This window comes from Anopheles funestus, chromosome 3RL (genome assembly GCF_943734845.2).
Source record: "Anopheles funestus chromosome 3RL, idAnoFuneDA-416_04, whole genome shotgun sequence".
NCBI classification, from domain to species: Eukaryota; Metazoa; Arthropoda; class Insecta; order Diptera; family Culicidae; genus Anopheles; species Anopheles funestus.
Window position 1 is genome coordinate 22,271,736 of NC_064599.1, and position 23,699 is coordinate 22,295,434.

The 23,699-nt window shown below is 43.4% G+C and overlaps 5 protein-coding genes across 5 annotated transcripts; all 5 read left to right on the plus strand.

The window, feature by feature from the left end:
• Positions 1-5,470: 5,470 nt before the first annotated feature.
• On the plus strand, positions 5,471-11,848 carry LOC125771966 (myrosinase 1-like). The gene is made up of 6 exons (XM_049443198.1): positions 5,471-5,926; positions 9,580-9,799; positions 9,866-10,438; positions 10,523-10,834; positions 11,081-11,319; positions 11,398-11,848. Exons 1-6 carry the CDS (start codon positions 5,871-5,873, stop codon positions 11,648-11,650), a joined length of 1,653 nt encoding a protein of 550 aa, XP_049299155.1. The 5' UTR covers positions 5,471-5,870; the 3' UTR covers positions 11,651-11,848.
• A 217-nt stretch (positions 11,849-12,065) lies between these two features.
• LOC125771957 (myrosinase 1-like) lies at positions 12,066-14,159 on the plus strand. The gene is made up of 5 exons (XM_049443178.1): positions 12,066-12,325; positions 12,410-12,617; positions 12,689-13,166; positions 13,231-13,319; positions 13,390-14,159. The coding sequence occupies exons 1-5, from the start codon at positions 12,081-12,083 to the stop codon at positions 14,089-14,091; spliced, it is 1,722 nt and encodes a 573-aa protein (XP_049299135.1). The 5' UTR covers positions 12,066-12,080; the 3' UTR covers positions 14,092-14,159.
• Positions 14,160-15,213: 1,054 nt separating this feature from the next.
• Positions 15,214-17,634, plus strand: LOC125771975 (myrosinase 1-like). Its single transcript, XM_049443215.1, has 5 exons — positions 15,214-15,461; positions 15,532-15,739; positions 15,810-16,382; positions 16,464-17,011; positions 17,096-17,634. Exons 1-5 carry the CDS (start codon positions 15,442-15,444, stop codon positions 17,262-17,264), a joined length of 1,518 nt encoding a protein of 505 aa, XP_049299172.1. The 5' UTR covers positions 15,214-15,441; the 3' UTR covers positions 17,265-17,634.
• A 707-nt stretch (positions 17,635-18,341) lies between these two features.
• On the plus strand, positions 18,342-20,537 carry LOC125771967 (myrosinase 1-like). The gene is made up of 4 exons (XM_049443199.1): positions 18,342-18,640; positions 18,723-18,921; positions 18,985-19,551; positions 19,614-20,537. Exons 1-4 carry the CDS (start codon positions 18,600-18,602, stop codon positions 20,445-20,447), a joined length of 1,641 nt encoding a protein of 546 aa, XP_049299156.1. The 5' UTR covers positions 18,342-18,599; the 3' UTR covers positions 20,448-20,537.
• Positions 20,538-21,218: 681 nt separating this feature from the next.
• On the plus strand, positions 21,219-23,516 carry LOC125771964 (myrosinase 1-like). Its single transcript, XM_049443197.1, has 5 exons — positions 21,219-21,354; positions 21,425-22,218; positions 22,292-22,606; positions 22,667-22,905; positions 22,977-23,516. Exons 1-5 carry the CDS (start codon positions 21,297-21,299, stop codon positions 23,224-23,226), a joined length of 1,656 nt encoding a protein of 551 aa, XP_049299154.1. The 5' UTR covers positions 21,219-21,296; the 3' UTR covers positions 23,227-23,516.
• The last annotated feature ends 183 nt before the right edge of the window (positions 23,517-23,699 follow it).

Here is a 23,699-nt window from a genome sequence, read left to right on the forward strand (position 1 = left end):
CTAGCCAAAAGGGTAAAAAGGGGTTATGAACTCGAAACAGGAACTAGCCTACAACCCGTAATTGATTACCGACACGGCGGAAGTTCAAACGGACCACCTTCTGTTGCCAATTCCTTGAATGACGCAATACTATTTGATGCTTAACGCACAGACACGCGTGAGACGAAACTGTTTTTGCAAAGAGGGAGAAAAAAATCGGAACCAACATGACCTTAAAGTCGGCTTCCCTTTCACTTAATCTCTTCATTCCCCTAACCCAAGGGTAGAAAGGTGGGATCGTTTTATGACCCCGTTGTCACTCCGTTATGCTACCGAAAGGCTACAAGTTGGTTATGGTTTTTTGTGTGTTCAAAATTGCCCCACTCAGCTTATGATCGCTTATGGGAGGGTGGGTTGTGTGAATTTTTGTTGCGGTAGAGCTTCAAGCTAACCGCGTTGTCTGGTTTGGTTGTTTACATCGATATATGTGTGAAGATAATTAGGCATGAACAAGGGGCACGGTACACCGTGAAACCGTGCAACACGACACAGAATGAATTACAAATCGAACAAGATTCCATAACAGATGCTCGATAAGCTTGTTCCTGTCTTGTTCTGCTCATGTAAAACTTTGAACATATCACGGCACGTAACAACTTCAAGCGATTCTTTTTATTTTCAATATCTTCCTCCGGATCGCAATTTTGTTTAACCGTGACGTGTTAACAATAAAATAATCTTTTAATTTTGCTTTCTTTTAATTAACGCACCTGTCGGATTTGAGAGGTATTGTAATGGATGATACATTACAAAAGTGCCGCCGCGATATGTTTAGTTGTTCTAGCTTAAGACGATGCTTTACGAATATCCTAATGACGTCACTACTTTGAATATTGGAGTTAATGGAGCTTTCCAATTTCAAAGACGTACAAGATTCTTGGACACACCCAGCCGGAATGTTCTCAGGATACGAGAAGAATGTCAAAAGCGCAAAACCGACAACGAAACGATCCGGACAGAATGGCGAATCAAGTTGACGGACATAATTGCTGTGTAATTATAAGCAAAAGCATGTATAAGCGGGCTCGTTGTGTAAGTTATGCTAGGCTTTCGACTTGATCATATTCAGTTGAAGCGAATGTGTTAATTACATTTTTCTTTGTTCTTCTTTTTCTCAACACAGGATCAATCATCTTTTTAACAATTTTGTGTTAATTTTGCAAAAAAAAAAAACAGAAATCAAATATTTCCTGGTTTGTAGCAACAATGCAGCTCGTTTCCTTTATTTACAAACCAAACATCGATGGTCAATGTCACAACGGCACTGCAGCTGGTAACAAGTCTACTGTGGCATCCAGCCAGTTCACTCAACTCTGGTGAGTCACAGCACGAGGCACGTTAGAGACGGTGCGACAAAATTTCACAGTTAATTTCAATTTCCCTGAAACTTTCGACCTTGCAGCTCGAACTGGCCGATTAGACTGTTTGGGGTTTGGGAAGTTCAAATCCCGTAGGGAATATCCAACCGAAAGAACAACCGGTCCGGCGTGGTGGGTAAGCGTTCGGACGATTAGACCGATCAACAACACCGGTTGGTGCGTGTGTGAAATAGTGCGGGAAAATACGTGCTTCGCTCTTTCGCGTTGAAGGTAAGTGTGGAATGTTGTAGGGCTGAAGCACATTTAAAAAGGGTTACAGTAGGAAGTGATAAGAAATGTATCGACCTTGAGGAACTTTTTAATGGTGAAGAGTCGGTGTTCTCGAGAGGATGAAGTGATCTGCAATTAATGTGGTTTTGCGATCGTTAATCGATTTATGTTTTACTCGTTTTGTTTTACCTCCAGTGTGGAACTATTTTGTTGTAATGCTACTATGAACAAGACCTTTTGCATGAATTTGTACAAGCACTCTTAAGAAGGCAAAGGTACTTAAAAAAGATGTTCCCAACATCGATATACTCAATTAACACACCTGTCTTATTGAATAGTGCTTTATGCCACTAATCTTACATAAAATATTGTACCGAAGTTTTATGAAGGTGCAATAAAGCTTGTGCTGTAAAATGGTACACACTCAGCTCGATACCGTTCAATGTCTGTTCCATTCCGGAAAATGTCAGATTTTTCTTTCTAGCCAATAATTGAATCTGGTCGCGACACTCGGATCAAACTGTCCGGGCGCATTATGTGAAGGTGCGGTATTACCGTTACAGTTAAAAATAAAATATAAAAACGGCGTATAAAAGCATAAAACGGGCGTCCAACACTTATTGACACTTTACGAGCCATTGAGCTTAATGTTCTCCGGGTGATTGTACGATCTGCGGGTGCATTGGAGTTTGTGGGATTTTTTTGAAAAATACTTTCAATATGTGCCTCATGCATGGCAAGAGTTTGTGGATTTTGTGCAACGACCTTGAATTCGGTATTGCTTAGTTGACAGGTAGGAAGTTTGGTGCGTGAACCGGATTAGAAATGCACCCGCACAGAACTCGCGCACCGTTGCGGTGAGAGGGAGAGATCCTGTTAGCGATTACCTTAATGACGATGATTTATTATTCCAAACCGGCGGTTTGTGTGGTGCTGATTCATTTACCAATCAGTCACTAAATCGATTATGTTTATGGATCTCATTTCCGTGTTTTGCCTTCGGGTGTAGACACCAACGGATTAGGCACATAATCGGAATGTAATGAACTGGCACGGGTAGTACCGAATTGAATTAAACGAATAGTTCCAATATTTCGGCGTCCGTCTTGGAACACTTTTTGTTGTTGTTGATTGCACAAAGGAACGTGTATTGCGTACCCTAAGGGGATATCGAACTCTTCAGATAGTTTGATAGACATTTAAGCGAATTCTTGGAGGCATAAAGTGTTGCAATTTACGATCCTGTAAAAATACGCACTGTAATGAGAAGAAACAATCTTGCACATTCCGTTTGAACTTTACAGTAAGCTGCTCTTCACACTCACTAAACCACTCAGCGACAACACAATTTTGCCTTAATCCAACACGGTAATGAGTGGACTTCCTGGTGTGTTTTCATCCCAAACTAACTATCCTTAAAATAATAAGCATTTGTCGAAGATCTTACCAAACGAATCACTTGTTGTATAGCGATGTCACTGTTAAACTGCAGCATTATGTAAATAGCGCGCTTGAAAAATTACACGCAATCAAATTAAATGGACATACGCATAAAACAAACCTTTTTAGTGGTAAACTTTATGCAGCGGCTTTAAATCGAGCACCAAGCTAGCCAGCTCACATAAAGATATCATTCTACTTCTACTGGTTCTACTGCTACCTAACCACAGCAGAAAATTAGCGCCCCCCCCCGGGTTGAAGTAAGCGACATTAATAATTCTTTTTTCATACAGCTCGTTCCGATAGTGGGTGACGGGTGGATAAAGTTTACCTTAACTCCCGCGGACACCAGGATATGTAAAAGGTTTCTAGCGAACAGTTGCTTAATGTATGGCATCTTACCACCTGCTAGCGCCCGTCGATCCACCATCTCGATCGAACGCAATTAACTTCCATCCGCGAGGTGAGACACTTCGGCGAAGTACTCCAGAGTCCACATTGAACTACTTCTGTTGCATTAAGATGTCATCGAATGAACACGGTTACTCAGTGGACATCATCATGGAGAACATCATCGTCGTTTTCTTGTTGTCAAATATGTATATCGCAGAGAATGAACACAACTTCAGGGGATTTTTGCAAAATTCTAATTGTCGCAGACGTGTGACGCACGGATTAAAAAGTCCACACCTCAGTAAACCTGCAATCTGATTGGACGTGCTTGACCGAGTGTGTGCAAACAGTATTACGATGGATGGACCATTACATACTCTCGGTTTTGCTGATCGTTTGGGAATTCCAGGAAGTGGAAGAAATGGTGGAAAAGTTCCCAGAGATTCAAAGCGTAACCTTTAACGATTGCTACACTTAACGAGCCGGGAAGTTAGGAAAGATGAGATGAGTCAAATATTACCTTCTTCTTCCACTAGTAAGCCCCTATATTAGAGAGTTTTGTTTCATCACAAAGTCAGATATGTGTTCCAATGTTCTGGAGAAGAATCGATCCACGACCTTCGGTGTACTAGACACAAATATCGAGCCACAAGACCATGAGGCACAAAACCAATGGACGGCCTTGCAGACTCTGTTTTGTATAGCGCTGTTTTCAACAGACATCTTACTTAGTAGTATCTGTGTGAGCCATTTGACAATGGATTAGTCTATTAATATGTCTTTTAAGTTATACTTACATAACAAAACGATATCAATAATCAGTTTGAAGGGTGAAGAACTCTTCTCGGGCACGAAACATCAGCTTTAGAATGAAGAAGATCACACACAACCTTCATGCAGTTCAACATTCTCAATCGCTTCGAACCAGCACGAAACAAAACGACTTAAATTAGACACACTTTTGATTCTAATTAGCCTAATTCTTTGTAAAGCCTCCAAATGGGATATTAATTTCTTCATTTATTTTTAGCCGGTCGCAATAGTTTCAATCTGACTGCTGGCTGACGCTAAAGCTAGCTGGCCGACAGAGCAGTACGTGATGTGCGTGATATCTATTAAACCACGACCACCTTCAAGAACGAAACCGGCGTACCGGGATGAGTGAGCTCATTCAATTATGTTCAGTTCCCACCTGCCAGGGGAACACAGGCTTATCGCATTCTAAGCATCAGCGCGCGCTCGCGCGCACAAATCATTTGTCAGCACGGGTGGGCAAATCTTATGACAAACAGCAATGATGAAGGCTATCAAACCGTCCACAAACGGTCGGTTGTAGAGTAACGAAAAAAAAACAACATCATAGACTCGTGCCCGAAGGACGCAGTAGCAGTACGAGAAGGTTGCATCGTAATTTGGTTCCGTTCGCGGGGGTTTACGTAAGGAAGGATTCGGCTCACTTAAAAGTAACCACAAATTTGGCGAGGAATTACATGGAAGGGAAGTCCGTTGACCTGCTCAAAAAAAAAATCACAATTATTGTGTACTGCGCCGCAAATTTGGCAGCGCGTGTCAGGTAAAGAACGCCTCAAGAACAACAAATCTAAACGGAGAAAATCCGGATCCATACTAAGCCACTCAGGACACAGGAAGCGAAGACAGTAGATTCCACCACCGTTTATCCGGGAGGTTTCTTCGAGGATAAGTGTTGTAAGTGTTGAGAAGATTAATCATCCGATGTCCGAACGTGCGTACGATTTTTCGGGTTGGATTGGATTCGGTGTAACCCTTCGCTTTTTCGGTTAGCGGAACCTAACCTCCCTCCAAAAGCCGATCAAGTGTAGGTCGCGCACAGCCTGCTGCGTGTGCCTTACACTGAGGCAGGGAGGTGATAGGTTGGTGTGTACAAAAACATTGTGCGCTTGGTCGCGAAACCGGCGCATTCTGGTTTTTCCAGCGCGACCCGCTCACACGACAAAATCGGACCAGCGGCATATAAATACGAGCCACCGGAGGCTGCGATCGGTTAGTCTCTTTGCTCACCTGAACAGGGCACGTACGTAACGCACAACATCCGAGAGCGAGCTGGTCACGTTTGGGGGCTCCTTGCGGTGTTTGTTGTAGTTTGGTTTTCGATAGCGGGTGTGATCGGTGGTTCCATTGAAAAGATATATTTACCTCCCGCGGAACGTAGACCAAGTCTGGACGGTTAGCGCGCGAGTTACAGCAGAGTTTAAGCTGAAAAGAAAAGTGGAGAGAAAAAGAGACTTGTAAAGGTTGCTTACAAACCATATAACCTTACTGAGGTGCTTTCGTGTTTGTTGGCCCAAAAGCCTACGGTGAATCGTGTTGAAATCGGATTGGGGTCACCGTAAAGTAAAAGAAGCAAACAAAATAGTGAAGCACACAACAATGGTACTCCGCAGTAGTAGCAGCAGCGTTGTGTTCCCAGGTGTTTTAGTAGCAGTGTAAGTGTATGATTGCCGCCGAAGGGGCATTGATGGGTTGATGCGAATGGATAGAATTTAAGGCTTTTTGCAGTGTTACGCCGGTGCGTACGTGCGCGTCCGAAATGGAGTCAAGCTCAGCAGCCATATCATGTGTGTAGCGTACGATCTTGCACGCACGTGCTAGTTTGGATGAATCGATGTGTGATCAAACGATGGAGGCGAGGTTTTTGAATGCCATACAGTGACCATGATCTCGCGTGATCTTGTGTCTTTTAGCGCACAATGTTTTTTTTGGGATCAAAGGAATGTGTTTCACGTTGTGTTACAAAACGTGTTGTAATTTTGTTTTATTGATTTTGTGAGCAAAATTGAATAAAATTGAAACACATTAAAACCGCTCACCACCAATTGCAATGTTCTAAACGAAGCATTAAAATATCTGCTCCACTAACTGCTTAATGTAATTGAGTTCCAAATGCAATATGCGCTCGAGTTTATTGTGCTTTTATTAGCTATCGGAATCATTGTAGCGTAAATCCAACCGCTCGAAACGTCCGCAAAACGTGGTAAATGATTTAATTCACAATAAAACCCACGTTCTCGTCCCGTTGTTGACTAAAAAATATTCGGCTCGATATGGATCCGGTTTTAGAGTGTATTTGCCTTTCACCGGTAGTTTAGAGGCAAAAATTGATTGTCTCCCATTAATATAATTGCGGCGGTGCACGAGCACGCTGGACTGGAGATTTCCTTCGGGATATATTGAGAGATGTTTAAACAAAGTTTAATTGGTGTACACAATAAAGGAATTCCCCGATCGTGGCGAAAGCAATGTGATCTTTGTGCCGTTGGTCTTTAATTAAACTTTGCCAGCGTGTTGCACCGGGAGACGATCACATCCGATTACTGTATTGTTCAAACGGACGTATTTCAATCGTGCAAGCGAAGAGGAGTAAACAAATTAATTACATCAGTTGTGCGTATACGGTGAATTGAAAAAGTAAATCCCTGCTTTCAACCTTAAACTACACATAAATCAGCTATGTAGAATGGGTGATATAGGTGACATCTCATAGTGCACAGCTTCCGTCAAATGGTGGATTGATTCGTAGAATAAATGTGGCTTACCTCTGCCACGCCGCTCCACCACCATGGATGACACTAATTTTCACTTCAGCTGTCAGGTTCAGGGTTTCTACGTCGGCGTAACATACGCCGCGCAACTACACCTGTGGAAGCCTTTTGTCACCTTACCCAAGGTTTAGCACAGATGGTGGAATTCGACCAAGCTTCCCTTGCCCCCTTGCCGCCCACCGCTTACCCTTACCCCCAACCGCACAATGTTGTGCAAACATGTAAGCAGACCAATAGGTACAGCAATTGGTTGCATGTTGTTTTTTTCTTCTTTGCTTTATTCAATTACTACCAACCTCCTACCGTTCCATTAATCATCGGAATGGATGAATTGTGGACGGCTACGTGGAGACGGGTATACTGCCAGCAAGGTGCGAAGTTATTCAATTGCTAACCCGATACCGGACCGGAACGTTTTGAATTGGCGAACCGATAATCAATAATTACCGATTGGTGTAATTGGTAACGATTGGATTTTCGGCGAAGGTGCGAAATGGATTTGGCGTGAACGCTCCGCTTTAATGAACACCATCACTGATGATGAGAGAAGCGAAATAAATATTATGAAGAATCATTTTGGGAGCAGCTTGATGCAACAAAAAAGAAGTTTGAATGTTTTTTTTTAAATCGAAAAACGCTTTAAAAAATATTAAATTAATTTCGTTTTGAATGTTTGATTTGCTTTCGAGCACATGCATCGATTTAAATCATCGAAATCAAACACCGTTCGAGAAGAATGATCATTGAGCGCGTATTTAAATAACCAACCCTCACGCGGCTTCACCAAGCTTCAAGATCTTCACGTTCTAACCGAACCGTTGTTGCTCGAAAAGACATAAAAATATGCCAATAATCTGACCACCGAACAGGTTTCGATTCACCTTGCGTTGATGAGGTTGCACCTCGGACGCAAAAGCAGGTTATTAGTATGTTGTTCGGAAGCTAAAACATGAGGCAAATCATAAATTCAAAATGTGTTCTATTGCCACCGTACAACATCTTAACTGACTAGAAACTTAATACTGACTAGCTTAAAACTTGTTGAATCTGTTCTTTTTTCTGTTATTCGCAAGTATTCGAAAATTTTACTCGTCATTAATGTACGTTCATTTTTTTATATTCTTGCAAAAAAAACGTACTCTACATCATTAAGACATAACAATGTCATAATTAAATTCACTTTTCAGTTTCACAAAAAAACCCTGCTTTTTAGCATCTTGAATTATCGATTCCTCATCCTCTGTGTTGCGCGAATTAACACCCGTAAAAGTGACCTACTGAAGAAAAGATTGAGGTTACTACAAAAAAGTGATACTCGTTCATTACCGGATACTACTGTTGCTCCTGTTACATCATCGGCAACGATAAAAAATAACACGCGTACGATCGTGATCGTGATTGGATGATATGTTACATAAATCTGAAAGATGTTAATCTCAGCTCATGTCTAATTAGGGAACCTCCTAGACAGGTGATCGTGAGGTAGTCTGGAAATTGTTGAATGAAATTCAGACATTAGAGGGAACGTTACGAATAGTCCATAACTTCGTTTTATGAGGGATGTGAATTTCATAAACTCGAAGATGCTAAACTGCTCTGAAAGAGCTTTAAACTTTACGAGTTCATCGTGGGAACCAAGATGACAGAGTTCTTGAAGTAGATGTCCACTACTACAGAGCGAATTCATCTGAAACGTGTCAGTACCATAATTCCCGTATAAGTATCGCACAAAGATCCTTAGAAATTTAGTGATCGTCGTGCATTGATGTACTTAGTATAAGGAACCGTATACTAACGATCGATCATGTTGAAAAAGACAGCATCCATCATTGCGATAATTCAATTTAAAACGGTCCACTCATCGCTTGACCAATGCACTTGCTATTACTGTCCACCCCAATGGCAACCTGCTGTGTGCTGGAGTAACTTTATCAATTATTCCTCAACAGACTTAATGAAACAGCTAGCGACAGTGCACCTGTTACCACCCAGCATGTGATCTATAAAACCGCACGGTCAGATGGGGAGTTTTGGTTGATTTGGTTTTTAAATTTTCCTACCAATCCGCTCACGCAATACTGGTATCCAAAGGCTCGTGCCTCACAACAGTGTACGAGGAATGCAAATTGACTGCGTTAGAATTGCCTCCGCTGGACCAATATTCTCACTCGCCTGGGTCCCAAGATTCAGCACGAGGATCTACCAGGTACCAGGTACAGAACTTAAACCCTCATATCCCTCGTATACCGAGCCCGGAAGGTTTTTATATAGATAATTTTATAGGCCCTCATGCGCCTCAACCTGCTGGTGTACCGGATCGATAATTGATCAGTTGACAGCGTTTAGTACGCGCAGGTGGCAATTAACGCGTTTGTCAAACGTACGATCGACGTTTTGTTTGTTTTGTGCTGCGTTTAGAAGGGCTGATTTCTGATGCCAAACACTTCAATCTCGTTAACCTGCCATGTCGTTAGTGGCTGTTGCATGCATGTACTTTAACATACGCTTCCGCTTTACATTCTACTCTACAAACACAGCCTCGCCCTGATTGCGTTGACGCCGGCAGTAGAGAGCAGGTTTGCGAGACGCTTTCCGTCCGATTTTCGCTTTGGTGTTGGCAGCTCCGCGTACCAGATCGAGGGCGGATGGAACGCAAGTGGCAAAGGTGAATCAATCTGGGACCGGATGACGCACCAACATCCGGAGAAGATTGAAGACGAAAGCAATGGAGACGTTAGCTCGGATAGCTATCACAATGTAAGTATGAGCTATGAAGCAATTCAATCAGAAATTTAATTCAGAATTCTCACGTTGTAATAACAGTGGCGAAGAGATGTCCAGATGGTACGGGAGCTTGGGGTGGATGTATATAGGTTTTCGCTTTCCTGGACACGCATCATGCCGAACGGGTTCCTGAACAGCGTTAACAAGGCCGGCATTGCTTATTACAGCAATCTGATCGACGAGCTTATAAAGTACAACATTACACCAATGGTGACGATTTACCATTGGGATCTACCGCATCGCTTCCAGCAGCTGGGCGGTTGGAACAATCCGGAAATTATTGGCTACTTCCAGGAGTACGCTAAGGTAGCGTTTGAACAGTTTGGTGATCGGGTAAAGATTTGGACTACGATCAACGAACCGTGGCATGTGTGTGAACATGGCTATGGTGTGGACTTTATGGCACCGGCTCTCAACTATCCAGGCATTGCATCGTACCTGTGTGGACACAATCTCCTGAAGGCACACGCTGAAACGGTTCACATGTATCGAAGAATCTTCCAACCGAAGCAGCAGGGCAAGATTGGCATCACGCTTGACACATCCTGGCCAGAGCCGGCGACCAACAGTGAGGACGATCGTATGGCTTCGGAAATTGCAGCCCAATTCTATGTAAGTAGTCAACACAAAACCCACTTCTGTCGATATGAAAAATAGTAGATCTTATTGCCACCATGTTTTTTTTTTACATTACAGCTAGGCTGGTACGGTCATCCAATCTTTTCCGAAACGGGCAACTACCCGCAAATTATGATCGATCGCATCGGTGCGATGAGTCGACAGCAGGGCTATACAAAGTCACGACTACCGACCTTCACCAAGGAGGAGATCGAACGCATCAAGGGTACGGCCGACTTCTTCGGCATTAACTCGTACACGAGTGTGCTGGTGCGGAAGAACGATCGCAACAATTCGGCCAACTTCCCGGTGCCGTCCTTCAACCACGATATGGGTGTGGTAGAGTCCGCAGATCCTGACTGGCCAAAGAGTGGTTCCGTCTGGTTGCATGTAAGTAGCAATCGCTGTTTGTTGTTGTTTGCATCCAAAATGTTGTTCTGATTACTGGCGATGGTGGGCTTTAATGCGAAGGCCCACATGTTGCAAGATTAATGACTGCAATTATAGTTTTGCAACTCCCCTTGCAAAACGTATAATGAACCGGACCGAATGACATTGTTGGTGTTTTGAGGGCTTGGGCTATGTGGTACATACCGATCGTATCTAACTCGACATCATTCTTGTTTTGTCCGGTAGGTCGTACCGTCCGGTATGAATAAGCTTCTGAACTGGATACGGCGCGAGTACAACAATCCGACAGTGTACATTACGGAGAACGGTGTGAGCGATCTTGGTGGGACGAACGATGTGAAGCGTATCGACTACTTCAATTCGTACCTGGAGGCCGTTATGGATGCGATGGAAGATGGGTGCAACATTCAGATGTACATTGCGTGGAGTTTGATGGATAGCTTTGAGTGGAAGGCAGGCTACACGTAAGTAATCTTCTGAAGAGTGATCTTCTGCTGTGGAGTCTAGCATAACTAACGTTTGGTTTCTTTGTATCCTTGTAGTGAAAAGTTTGGTCTATACCATGTCGATTTTACCAGCCCGAACCGGACACGCACACCGAAAGCATCCGCCAAGGTGTACGCAAACATCGTTCGAACGCATCAGATCGATTGGAGCTTCCGGCCTACGCCGGAGGTGTTCATTCTCGCACCGTCCCCGTACCAGTCGAGCAGCAATCGGTTGAGCATTACGATACCGGTGGTGTGCTTGCTGGTGGCCTCCATTGGTGCACTAGTCAAAGTTCTGTGCTGCTAACACAAACGCGCGCTTTACGATCTCGCCCGCCCTGGATGGATGCTGAAGCGGGTGCTACTTGTAAGAGATTTATTTATGATCCCCCCTCCCGTACGTGAAGCGTACGACTCTGTGTGCCTTGTGAGATAGTTAGTTAGGGTATAAACGCTAGCCTATTGATAACGAAAATGCTACCAATAAAGACGTGAAAGTATTACACACCTGTGTGTTGTCTGTTATTCTTATCGCAAGATTGCCATCAGGTCATTGCTTCACAGCACTAGAGTTTGTGCAAATGTGTGCATCGGAGGAGTGGTGGCCAACTGGCACAGTGTGCTTTAATTATTCAAATACAGCATTGACAAATTAGAGATGCGATAGGGAGGCACTCGAACGTGCTGTGGGCACCCTGCGAACTCGGATGGCTTCAAACGTCAGGTGAGTTTTATTGATGGGTGTTCTTGATAACGATTACTTAATAACAGCTGGAGAGCATTCACGGTGCAGTGGTAGTGTCGTTGGTGAAACACACAGAGGACGTGCCACACTCCCAACCAGACAACCTTCAAACTGCTATCGTTTGCTTATAAAAATCGAGAGAGTTCCAGTAGCCGATCGCAATCGTAGTTTGAAGACGTACGACGTTAAACCGCCATCAGCGATGGAACGAACCGGTATAGTGATTATGCTACTCACGTGCGTTATCGATTAGTGTTCGTTAGGTAGTTGAGAACAGGTGTATACCGTTGAAAATTATGTTTTGCTACGGTTTACTTACAGCAACCTGTTGTTGGTGGGGATTGTAACAGGAGAGCGACAATTTCCCGCACACTTCCAGTTTGGAGTTGCCACTTCTTCCTACCAGATCGAGGGCGGCTGGAATGAGGATGGCAAAGGGGAATCGATTTGGGATCGGTTAACGCACGAAAAGCCACACAAAATTGCTGATCAATCGAATGGAGATATTGCGTGTGATAGCTATCATCAGGTAGGGAGCGGACTGTTCACTATTTGTAGCACTGAATGGTGACAGGTTGTCATTTTGGCTTTCGTTTCCAGTGGCAGCGTGATGTGGAGATGGTACGTGAGCTTGGGGTGGATTTTTATCGATTCTCGCTCGCCTGGGCACGTATTATGCCCACCGGGATTAGTAATGAGGTTAACCGAAAGGGTATTGAGTACTACAACAAGCTCATCGATGAGCTGCTGAAGTACAACATCACACCCATGGTCACTCTGTTTCACTGGGATCTACCACAACGGCTGCAGGATATGGGAGGATGGACGAATCGAGAAATTGTAGAGTACTTCCGCGAGTACGCCAGGGTTGCTTTCGAGCACTTTGGCGATCGGGTAAAAATTTGGGCAACGTTTAACGAACCAAAGCAACCGTGCAAGGAATCGTATGAGCAAGATGCGATGGCACCGGGACTGGATTTCCCTGGTGTGTATAGTTACCTCTGTTCGCATCATGTACTGCTGGCTCATGCAGAGGCCGTCAATGTATATCGATCGCAGTTCCAGGAAGCACAGAAAGGTGAGTCATGGAGGAAGTTAAAGATCGTTTGAAGTTTTTCACTGTGTGATGTTCGCTTTTTAAGGTATGATCGGTATGGTTGTGGATTCGGCATGGCATGAACCAAATTCGGATGATGATCACGAGGCATCTGAAAGAGCGATGCAATTTAATGTAAGTAAGCGATCTTCGAGAAAACATTGCTGCGAGCTGGAAAAGTGCTAATGAAATCGTATTGTATCAGATCGGCATCTACATGCACCCGATTTATCATGGTAACTATCCACCGGTTATGATTGAGCGTATCGGAAATTTGAGTGCCCAGCAAGGTTTCCATAAATCTCGTCTGCCAAAGTTCACTGAGGAAGAGATCCAGAAGATCAAAGGGTCAGCAGACTACTTTGGTTTTAATGCTTACACCTCACGCTTGGTATCGGACAACGGTGATTCCAACCCGAGCCATTTCGTGGAACCTTCCTTCGATCACGATCGCGATGTGGTGGAATACATTGATCCGAGTTGGCCATCAACCGCGTCGTTCTGGCTGAAGGTTTATCCTAAAGGACTTTACAGTGTGCTGAAGTGGATTCGTGATGAGTACAATAATCCTCCGGTCTGGATTACTGAGAACGGTATGAGTGATGTTGATGGGACGCGCGATCTTCAGCGTGTGGAGTACTTTAACACGTACCTGGACGCGGTACTGGATGCGATCGATGAGGGATGTGATGTGCGTGGTTACACTGCCTGGTCGTTGATGGATAACTTTGAGTGGCGTGCCGGATACTCGCAACGGTTTGGACTTTATTATGTCGATTTCAACGACCCAGCAAGACCCCGGTATGCGAAAACGTCGGCTAAGGTGTACGCAAACATTGTGAAGACGCACATGATTGATCCGGACTATCTGCCAGATCCGGACGTTTTGATTCCGGATGGCAAATAGGCATGCATAGACACCGGTGAATGAAATACAGATATTATATTTAAATAAATTGCAAGAAAGTAAAAAATCGAGTTAAGTTATCTGCGTCTTTCTCTGTTGATTATTGTTGCAAGCAGTGACTGCTCATTTTATAAGATAGTGGACGGCGCATTCTCGAGAGAAGGTTCCCCCATTGAGTAAACTAAACTATTTCTACTTCACAAAAAATGGAAGCTGAATAAAAATAATTAGGTATTCGTTATTTCACTGTTGATTTGATATCTTGGAGCACTGATGTCTAACAAATACCTAGAGCATAGAAAAATAGAATAGACTTAGCAGCTTGAAAATGGTCATTTTTGAGTTATTATTCTAAATGGGAATGGTTTCCATTTAAGAGTACATAAATTAAAAAAAATTTAAAATTTTTAAAATATGTTTTACATGATACATTTATTTATTATTTGATGTGTCGCATTTTGAAGCATTAAATTAACGCGGACGTTTAAATTAAAAAAGGGACTTTCGTCTAATTTTTCTCTCTTTTTGCACATATCATAATAAGGAATCAATGTAAAAAATAAAATAAAATCAATTTTAAAATTACTAGTAAATTTTGTGAAGAATTTCACACAACAAAAACGTATTTTAACTTTGAGTATTTGCTTATTGCTTTATTGCTTCGAGATGAGTTTACTCTTCTTGCTGTAACTTCATTACGTACCTGTATATGGATTTGGAATTTTTATCAGATATTTTTGAATCTTTAAAATTAAAATCACCCAAAATCAAAATAAGAAAAATCTATTTTTGGCTTATGCTCCCTTCAAATGGATTATTAAAATTTGTAACATGCATCTGTAGTCTGTCTTTCGGGTGATAAAATTAAGTAAATCTAGCGAAAGAATCGTAGCACAAAGGCATAATTAGTAGTGAAATCGAACTTTCTCGTATAAACCGATCATCTTTTTTTTAACTTCTTAAAAACGGCCAGGCCGTATCATCTTGTCGATCATATTGTCCCTCAAACCATCGTAATTCCATTGTCTTTTGCTTATCATATGGAAGACCACATGGAAGATGCTTTATCATAGCTTTCACATAGGTTGTGCGAGTTCACTAAAATTGTTTGATACGGTTTCCCATTGACGGCTGCTTTATTGATTGAACCGGTACAATAATAGCGCTTGTATGATAAAGACTCCCCAGCCGAGACAGTGTACCAGTGTCTGAGAGGGGGAGAGTATCATCTATTATTGGGTCTCTGGATTACGTTGATGATAGGCGGTATCGATGCCCCGAGGCAAGCAGATATGGGTTTAAAGCGACGAAGATACCTACACCTACCGACAGTCTGATTGCGAGGACAGCATGAAACACATCTGTGCGGTGTAAGTCTGAAGTGATTGTCGACCAGTTTTTTAGCTTGTTTACTAATACTGGTTTGCATTTCTCGTACAGTATACTACTACTAACGACTGCCGTCTACGGACAGCGTCGGTTTTCGGATGACTTTAAATTTGGCGTTGGAACATCGTCGTACCAGATCGAAGGCGCTTGGAACGAGGATGGCAAGGGTGAATCGATCTGGGATCGCTTAACACACGAACGGCCGGAAAAGATCCTCGATCGAAGCAATGGAGATATTGCTGCCGATAGTTACCACTTGGTAAGGTTCATGCTGCTACTGGTTTGTGAGTAATAGGAATTTTTGACGAACTGGGGATTTTCTCCAACAGTGGAAGCGTGATGTCGAGATGGTAAAGGAACTCGGTGTAGATATTTACCGGTTTTCGATCGCATGGACCCGCATCATGCCGACCGGTATTAGCAACGAGATAAATGAACACGGCATCGCCTACTATAACAAGCTGATCGATGAGCTGCTGAGCAATGGAATTACACCGATGGTCACGCTGTACCATTGGGATTTGCCACAGCGTTTGCAAGAGATGGGCGGCTGGACAAACGAGCTGATCGTGGATCATTTTGTCGAGTATGCGCGGGTGCTGTTTGAACGGTATGGCGATCGTGTTAAAATATGGACCACCTTCAACGAACCGTCGCAGACGTGTGAAAATTCGTACGCAAACGATGCGATGTCCCCGGGATACAATTTCCCCGGAATTCCAGCGTACCACTGTGCACACAACCTGCTGAAATCACACGCCGAAGCGGTCCATCTGTACTGGAACGTGTTTAAACCAACGCAACAGGGTTCAATTGGTATTACGCTGGATTCGAGCTGGGCTGAACCGGCAACCGATGCGGAGGAAGACGTTAGGGCAGCTGAGCGTTCGTTGCGGTTCAATGTAAGTTGGCTATGACCTTTCAAGAAATTTACAAATAATGTCCTAAAACTTATCTCATTTCATAAACGCACCCCAAAACAGCTTGGTTGGTTCGCTAACCCGATATTTTCTGAAGCCGGCGACTATCCGCAGGAGATGCGTGAAACAATTGCCAATCTAAGCGCTGCACAGGGCTTCCCCATGTCTCGGCTTCCCACTTTTACACCGGAAGAGATCGTCCGCATCCGTGGTACGTCGGAATATTTCGGACTCAACACGTACGGTAGCTCCATGGTGAAGGCTAACGATGGTCCATATGATCCGGCCGGTACACCATCGCACTGGCACGACACGAACGTGGTCGGTTTCAATGATCCAAGCTGGCAACAGGCAGCATCTCCCTGGCTGAATATTGTACCGTGGGGTATGCGAAAGTTGCTCAACTGGATCACAAAGGAGTATAACAATCCACCGATCTGGATCACGGAGAATGGTGTTAGTGACTTCGGTGGGACTAAGGATGATATGAGAATCGATTACCTCAACACCTATCTCGATGCCGTACTGGATGCGATCGATGATGGATCTGATGTGCGGGGATATATTGCGTGGTCCTTAATGGATAACTACGAATGGCGTGCTGGATATGTGTAAGTACATAATGCAGGGTATCATCTAGTGGCAGACACTAGAGACTAAATAAGAGTTCGCATTTTATCTCTTTGCTTTACTAGGGAGAAGTTCGGCTTCTACTACGTTGATTTTGAAAGCCCGGAGCGCACAAGATATCCGAAAGCATCGTCTAAGGTACTGACGAACATTGTCAAAACGCGCCAGATCGATTACGATTATCGTCCAGAGCCGGATGTTTTCATTCCACCACCATCGCAAGGAAAGCAGTAAGGAAGGTGTTTGTTTGCAAAGGAATGGATTTTTGTGAGTAAATTAATTGACGAATAAAATGATTTTAGAAGGAATGTACGCACCGCTCAGAAGCATAAAGGCCACGATTATATGATGATTTTCTTACCAAATTGCTCATATAAATTGAGTAAAATATTGAGAACGACGCTAAAAAAACAACTGTTTTTGGGAAAGCAGTTAGGAGAACTCCAGACGAAAGACAATGAATTTTTCAATGAAATTAACAATCGTAAAGTTACAATCTTATGAACCGCAACATTTTACTTAAACTGTTTTAGCAAGATATATTGTACACGGAATATCAAACTGTCCAGTTTTGTGCTAGATATTTCTTTTTACAGCTCATTATTATCGCTCACAGATCGGAGCACCGTGACCATCGATAATAATTTGTAATTAGGTAAGGCACAATAAAAAAGCAGCAATAGAAAAATCTCTCCATAGTATCTGGAATTTTACAGTTATCATAGTACAATCACTTCCATTGAGCCGCACTCCAATGTGGATTTAATTTATTAATGGGATAAGAGAAAAAATTCTTAGCACATTTAAGGTTGAGCACGGTTTGCCACCATGTCCAGTGCACCAGTTTGTCTGGAAAATCGATCCATGACTTAATTTCAGGGTTGCCAATCTAATCTTCAAGATTCGTGCTCACGGCACGTAGCAGCGTACGGCACATCATGCAGCGTTTCGTTTCTTCATAGAGTCTTCTGGATTGTAGGAGTTTGTGGAGTCATATAGTACACACAATTCTCCAGAAAAATACGACTTCCAACTTCCGACTGAAGATTAATAAATGAATCTATTTGTAGCAGAAATTTTTGTTTTACGTATTCTCACTCGTTTGCTTATGTTTCAGATACAGAATATTAATCAGTTATTCAGACCCTAGATATATTACTGCCTTACTGGTAAATACGTTTCAGGTAATTATTTTCTGATAAATTCAAAATTATACAGGAATAAAAAAATCATCCGAAATTTGTCCTGCTTTAAAAAAAACCCTTTGTTTACTTTGAGCTACTGATAGTAACTGACGCTATTCGATTTTTTTACAGCTCACCATTATCACCCATGGATCCGACATTAGATAATACGTTCAATTGAAAAGGACATAATAAAAACCAGTAATTGACGAATCTCTCGATAGTATCATAAATGCGACAGGGAAGATAGTACAATCACTCCCGTGAGACACACACTCCATTGGGGATTTGGTTTATCAAGGGAATATGAGAAAGAACTTGTGCGACATACGAGCAGTGAAGATTCATAGCTTGGAACTGGAGGTGTCTGTTCGTTTCAGTCAAAATGATGAGAGTGACCATAAGTGGTGTGTTGCTTTTGCTAAGGTACGTTCAATCACTTTGGGAGAAGAGTTTCGTTGATGAGAGAGCCTTGCTTTAATAGTTTTGTTTAATCGTGCTTTATTAGCACCGTGACCATTGGACATGCGCAACGCACATTCCCGGAGGGCTTTAAATTTGGTGTAGGAACATCGGCGTATCAAATCGAAGGAGGATGGAACGAGGATGGTAAGGGTGAATCAATATGGGATCATCTGGTACACAACTACCCACAGAAAATCTCCGATGGAACCAATGGAGATGTGGCGTGCGACAGTTACCATAATGTAGGTTGCAGTGTTGCTTAAAGTTCGCGGAAGATCTTATTGTGTTTTATCGCACTATCTCAGTGGCGCCGTGATGTGGAAATGATTCGTGCGCTCGGTGTGGACATCTATCGGTTTTCGCTCGCCTGGAGCCGTATACTCCCAACCGGTATTAGCAATCAAGTCAATCAGAAGGGTATCGATTACTACAACAATCTTATCAATGAGCTGCTTAAGTACAACATTACACCGATGGTGACACTCTTTCACTGGGACACACCGCAACGTCTGCAGGAGATGGGAGGATTTACGAATCGCCTTATCGTGGGACACTTTCTTGAGTATGCTAGGATCGCATTCGAAAACTTTGGAGATCGCGTAAAGATCTGGACAACGTTCAATGAACCACCTCAGACTTGTCGGCTACCGTATGAGTATGATGCTATGGCACCGGGATTAGACTTTCCGGGTAGCTATACGTACCTTTGCACCCATCACCTGCTGTTATCGCACGCGGAAGCTGTGGATCTGTACCGGAAGCAGTTTCAACCAACGCAGGGCGGTCAGATCGGCATAACGGTCGATGGATCGTGGGCCGAACCGATATCGGAAGCGGAACGAGCAGCGTCGGATCTTACGATGCAGTACTTGGTGAGTATGATCTCTTTTTTAGGAACTGATCCTGTACTGATCTTTGTATGTACTCTAAACAGTTCGGGATCTACATGCATCCGATCTACATCGGCAACTATCCACAAGTGATAATCGATCGTATTGGCAATTTAAGCATACAGCAGGGTTTTAAGAAATCTCGCCTGCCCTCCTTTACTGCGGAGGAACTAACCAAGCTGAAAGGTTCGTCCGATTTCTTCGGTTACAACGGATACACAACCAATCTGGTGTACATGAACGATGCGGCCAATACGGCCAACTTCCGTGTACCATCGTTCGATCACGATCGTAATACGGTAGACTTTCAGGATGATCGTTGGCCATCGGCGGGATCCTCGTGGCTGAAGGTGTACCCGAAAGGTATGTACAATGTGCTGAGCTGGATCCGACGAGAGTACAACAATCCACCGGTATGGGTCACTGAGAACGGTGTTAGCGATTTGGGCGGTACACGGGATGTGGCACGGGTACAATATTACAAAGATTACTTAAACGCGATCCTGGATGCGATCGACGATGGGTGTGATGTTCGGGGATACGTTGCCTGGAGCTTGATGGATAACTTCGAGTGGCGTGCTGGGCTGAGCGAACGGTTCGGCTTGTACTACGTGAATTACAGTGATCCGGGTTTGCCGCGTTACGCTAAATCATCGGCCAAAGCGTTCGGTAACATCGTGCGCAACAGATGGATCGATCCGGACGATATGCCAGAACCGGAACTGTACATACCGGGACCGGATGAGCCAATTACTACCACAACTGTGCGCGTTGAAACTACCACTAAGGATGATGGTGATGATGGCGGAGCAACTGGACTGTTGGTATCGAAGCTGGTGATTATCGTAGCATTTATACTGTTTGTACTGAATATGTAAAAAAGAAAGCAGTTACATCTGTAGTGAATGTTTTAGTACGCACAGAAAGTCGTGTATAATTGTTTTGTGTTTGTATTTAAGGAAGTAGAACGAAAGAAATGACACAAAATTCAAAACATTCCTCTCCCCTAAACTCTTCTAATCGGTTTATAAAGACGGTCATCTTGAAGCAATTAGGGATGTGCTATTTGACCTATAAACCGATTTTAAAATAAACACACAAACACGAACACACCTCCAATCACCAGAAAAGTTGTCCGCTTACCAATACATAAAATGTAAATTAGTCTTATCTGTTGCTGGGAATGCTGATCAAAACCATTCATTACGAGAGTGAAATAAAATTTTCAACAAAAAATAACACAACCTACATTAGGGTGTATTTACACGACGCGTTTTGAGATACTTTTTATTTTAACAGTTATCGCATAATGGAAATAGACCTTCATGATGTAGGATACATGATTTATTTTCATATAAATATCACAATTTTAATATTAATACTACTTAACAAAAATTTTCTTTTAAGTTATTTTCTTTCTCATAATCTTCTATAAAATAAGGGATGAATAAATGTCACGCTTTAAGTAACATTGGAAAAAAAAGTTGCTCAATGTGCAGATGCAGCAGTAAGGCGCGAGCGCCTCATCTAAATGAGCCCGCAATCTCTTCACACGGCAAAAGATTTAGCAGAGAAGCATTTCATTGCCACTGATAGTGTGAAGCTTACAAAAAGGGTGATAAGATTATGTGGCCTGCGTTAGCATGCGTTACCGGCAAACCATCGAGCGAACGATCGCTGGAGTCAGTCTGTCTTGAAGAATTGACGTGTCCGGTAGTTCGTTTGTAATGAGAAGTGCTTTATTATCTTCGTGCCGTGTGTGGTGGGGCTTAGCAGGTGGTATCGGTAAGCTTTGTTTAAGATGTTTGATAGTAGACAGTAGTTGTGTACATTAGCCACTGTGAACTCGTTACAGTGTTATTCGCAACGGTAGCTCTTGCAGCGGATGATGCACTTCTGCGTCGATTTCCTGATGGGTTCGAGTTTGGTGTAGGTACGTCCGCCTATCAGATCGAGGGTGGTTGGAATGAGGATGGCAAAGGGGAATCGATCTGGGACCGGCTTACACACGCCGACCCATCGAAGATCGCGGATGAATCGAATGGAGATGTTGCGTGTGATAGTTACCACCAGTGGAAGCGAGATGTTGAGATGGTGAGACAACTCGGTGTGCAGTACTATCGCTTTTCGCTTTCGTGGCCCCGCATTATGCCGACCGGGTTGAGCAATAACGTGAACGTGAAAGGGCTGGAATATTACAACAGTCTAATTGACGAGCTGCTAGGAAACGGTATACAACCGATGGTGACACTGTACCATTGGGATCTTCCGCAACGGTTGCAGGAAATGGGAGGATGGCTAAATCCGGACATTGTTCAATATTTCCTGGAATTTGCGAGGATTGCCTTCAGTAGCTTTGGTGATCGTGTACAGTTGTGGACGACCATTAACGAACCGTGGCACGTTTGTGAGAATGGTTACGGACGGGAGGAGATGGCACCGGGATACGATTTCCCTGGCATAATGGCATACAAGTGTGGTCATAACGTTCTACGAGCACATGCAGAAGCTGTCCATCTGTACCGTACTTCGTTTATGGAAAAACAGCGTGGACGGATCGGTATCTCGCTGGATGCTCGTTGGCCAGAACCAGAACACATGACATCTGCGGATGATTTGGAAGCGTCCAACTGGCAGCTACAGTTTCATGTAAGCGAAATGAATGCTTCCTCGAAATGGTTTAGTGCACCTGATCGACATGATGGTTTTTTTTTATTCACAGCTTGGTTGGTTTGCTCATCCCATATTCAGTGTGGAAGGTGATTATCCACCAGTAATGAAGGAACGAATAGCGAATTTAAGCACAGAGCAAGGCTTTCCACATTCGCGTCTGCCCGCGTTTACGTCACGTGAGCTTAATCTACTGCGAGGATCGTCAGATTTCTTTGCACTCAATACCTACACGACGTCGCTGGTGCACAAGAATGATTTGAATAATTCAGCCGGATATCCCGTGCCTTCCTATCTGCATGATATGGGCGTAGTCGAATTTTCCGATCCCGATTGGCCCGCAGCGGAAGAAACTTCCTGGATAAAGGTGCGTAACTTGGGTGCATTTTTCGGGTGTCTACTAACTCGGGCTGGATATATTTAACAGATAGTACCATTTGGGTTACACAAACTGTTAAACTGGATCAAAGATAACTACAACAGTCCGATGATCTACATTACGGAGAATGGTATCGGTTCCGGACCCGGCACGAAGGATCCACAGCGTGTGCATTACTTCAAATTCTATCTTAACGCCGTGCTGAACGCGATCGAAGATGGTTGTGATGTGCGTCTGTACGTGGCATGGAGCTTGATGGACAATTTCGAGTGGAGAGACGGCTACACGTAAGCATCGTTGAAGATCGCTTAACATCGGTTTTGCCATAATTCAATTCTTTGCAATTAATTTCGTGCAGACAAAAGTTTGGCCTGTTCTACGTGGATTTCGACGATCCGAAGCGTACGCGGTACGGCAAGATGTCGTCCAAAGTGTTCGAGCGCATCGTCAAAACACGCACCATCGATTTTAACTACAACCCGGAACCCGATGTCTACATAACGGGGTATAAAGCGGACGGATACTCACTGCTGCCCGATCTGTTCGTGTTTGGTTTGACAACCCTGTTTGCGATGTTAACGCGTCGCATGTGTGCGACGTTTGTTTAGCGACGTTTTTTTTTGCTGTTTTCTTAACTATTTGTCATGGATTGGTAGGAGTGTTGATGAAGTTTACATTAAGATACAGTTGTACGTAAACTTTTATAAAGAAATAGTTGTAAACTTAAAAAAGAATAATCTCTTTCAATGTAAAGCTACTGTTGCATCCGGCACGTAACTGCAGATAAACCAATGCAATACCAGTAGAAAACTAGGACAGCTTTAATACGGAGGATATCTGTTTCACGCGTAGGTCGTGTCAGTTGAAGATCAATAAAGTGCCGGTACATGCAAAACAACGCTTATGTCGCTCGAAGTGATGGATGAAACTAATGGAGCGGTAACGGTCGTCAAATCGCTCCGTGAGGTGTTTCGTATTTGTTTCTTCCAAGATATTGTTTGCTGGAAAGGACCGATACCACGGTACGGAAAGCCAAGGACATAGTTTCTGGAACAAAAAATAAAATTAAACGTATGCTTCG

Coding starts and splice junctions, on each gene's coding strand:
- LOC125771966 (XM_049443198.1), top strand. CDS start 5,871: ATGGTACTCCGCAGTAGTAGCAGCAGCGTTGTGTTCCCAGGTGTTTTA. Junction 10,439..10,522: donor AAATTGCAGCCCAATTCTAT/GTAAGTAGTCAA, acceptor TTTACATTACAG/CTAGGCTGGTACGGTCATCC. Junction 11,320..11,397: donor GAGTGGAAGGCAGGCTACAC/GTAAGTAATCTT, acceptor GTATCCTTGTAG/TGAAAAGTTTGGTCTATACC.
- LOC125771957 (XM_049443178.1), top strand. CDS start 12,081: ATGGGTGTTCTTGATAACGATTACTTAATAACAGCTGGAGAGCATTCA. Junction 12,618..12,688: donor CGTGTGATAGCTATCATCAG/GTAGGGAGCGGA, acceptor TTTCGTTTCCAG/TGGCAGCGTGATGTGGAGAT. Junction 13,320..13,389: donor AAAGAGCGATGCAATTTAAT/GTAAGTAAGCGA, acceptor GTATTGTATCAG/ATCGGCATCTACATGCACCC.
- LOC125771975 (XM_049443215.1), top strand. CDS start 15,442: ATGAAACACATCTGTGCGGT. Junction 16,383..16,463: donor AGCGTTCGTTGCGGTTCAAT/GTAAGTTGGCTA, acceptor ACCCCAAAACAG/CTTGGTTGGTTCGCTAACCC. Junction 17,012..17,095: donor GAATGGCGTGCTGGATATGT/GTAAGTACATAA, acceptor TTGCTTTACTAG/GGAGAAGTTCGGCTTCTACT.
- LOC125771967 (XM_049443199.1), top strand. CDS start 18,600: ATGATGAGAGTGACCATAAGTGGTGTGTTGCTTTTGCTAAG. Junction 18,641..18,722: donor GGTGTGTTGCTTTTGCTAAG/GTACGTTCAATC, acceptor GTGCTTTATTAG/CACCGTGACCATTGGACATG. Junction 19,552..19,613: donor ATCTTACGATGCAGTACTTG/GTGAGTATGATC, acceptor TACTCTAAACAG/TTCGGGATCTACATGCATCC.
- LOC125771964 (XM_049443197.1), top strand. CDS start 21,297: ATGAGAAGTGCTTTATTATCTTCGTGCCGTGTGTGGTGGGGCTTAGCA. Junction 22,219..22,291: donor ACTGGCAGCTACAGTTTCAT/GTAAGCGAAATG, acceptor TTTTATTCACAG/CTTGGTTGGTTTGCTCATCC. Junction 22,607..22,666: donor AAGAAACTTCCTGGATAAAG/GTGCGTAACTTG, acceptor TATATTTAACAG/ATAGTACCATTTGGGTTACA.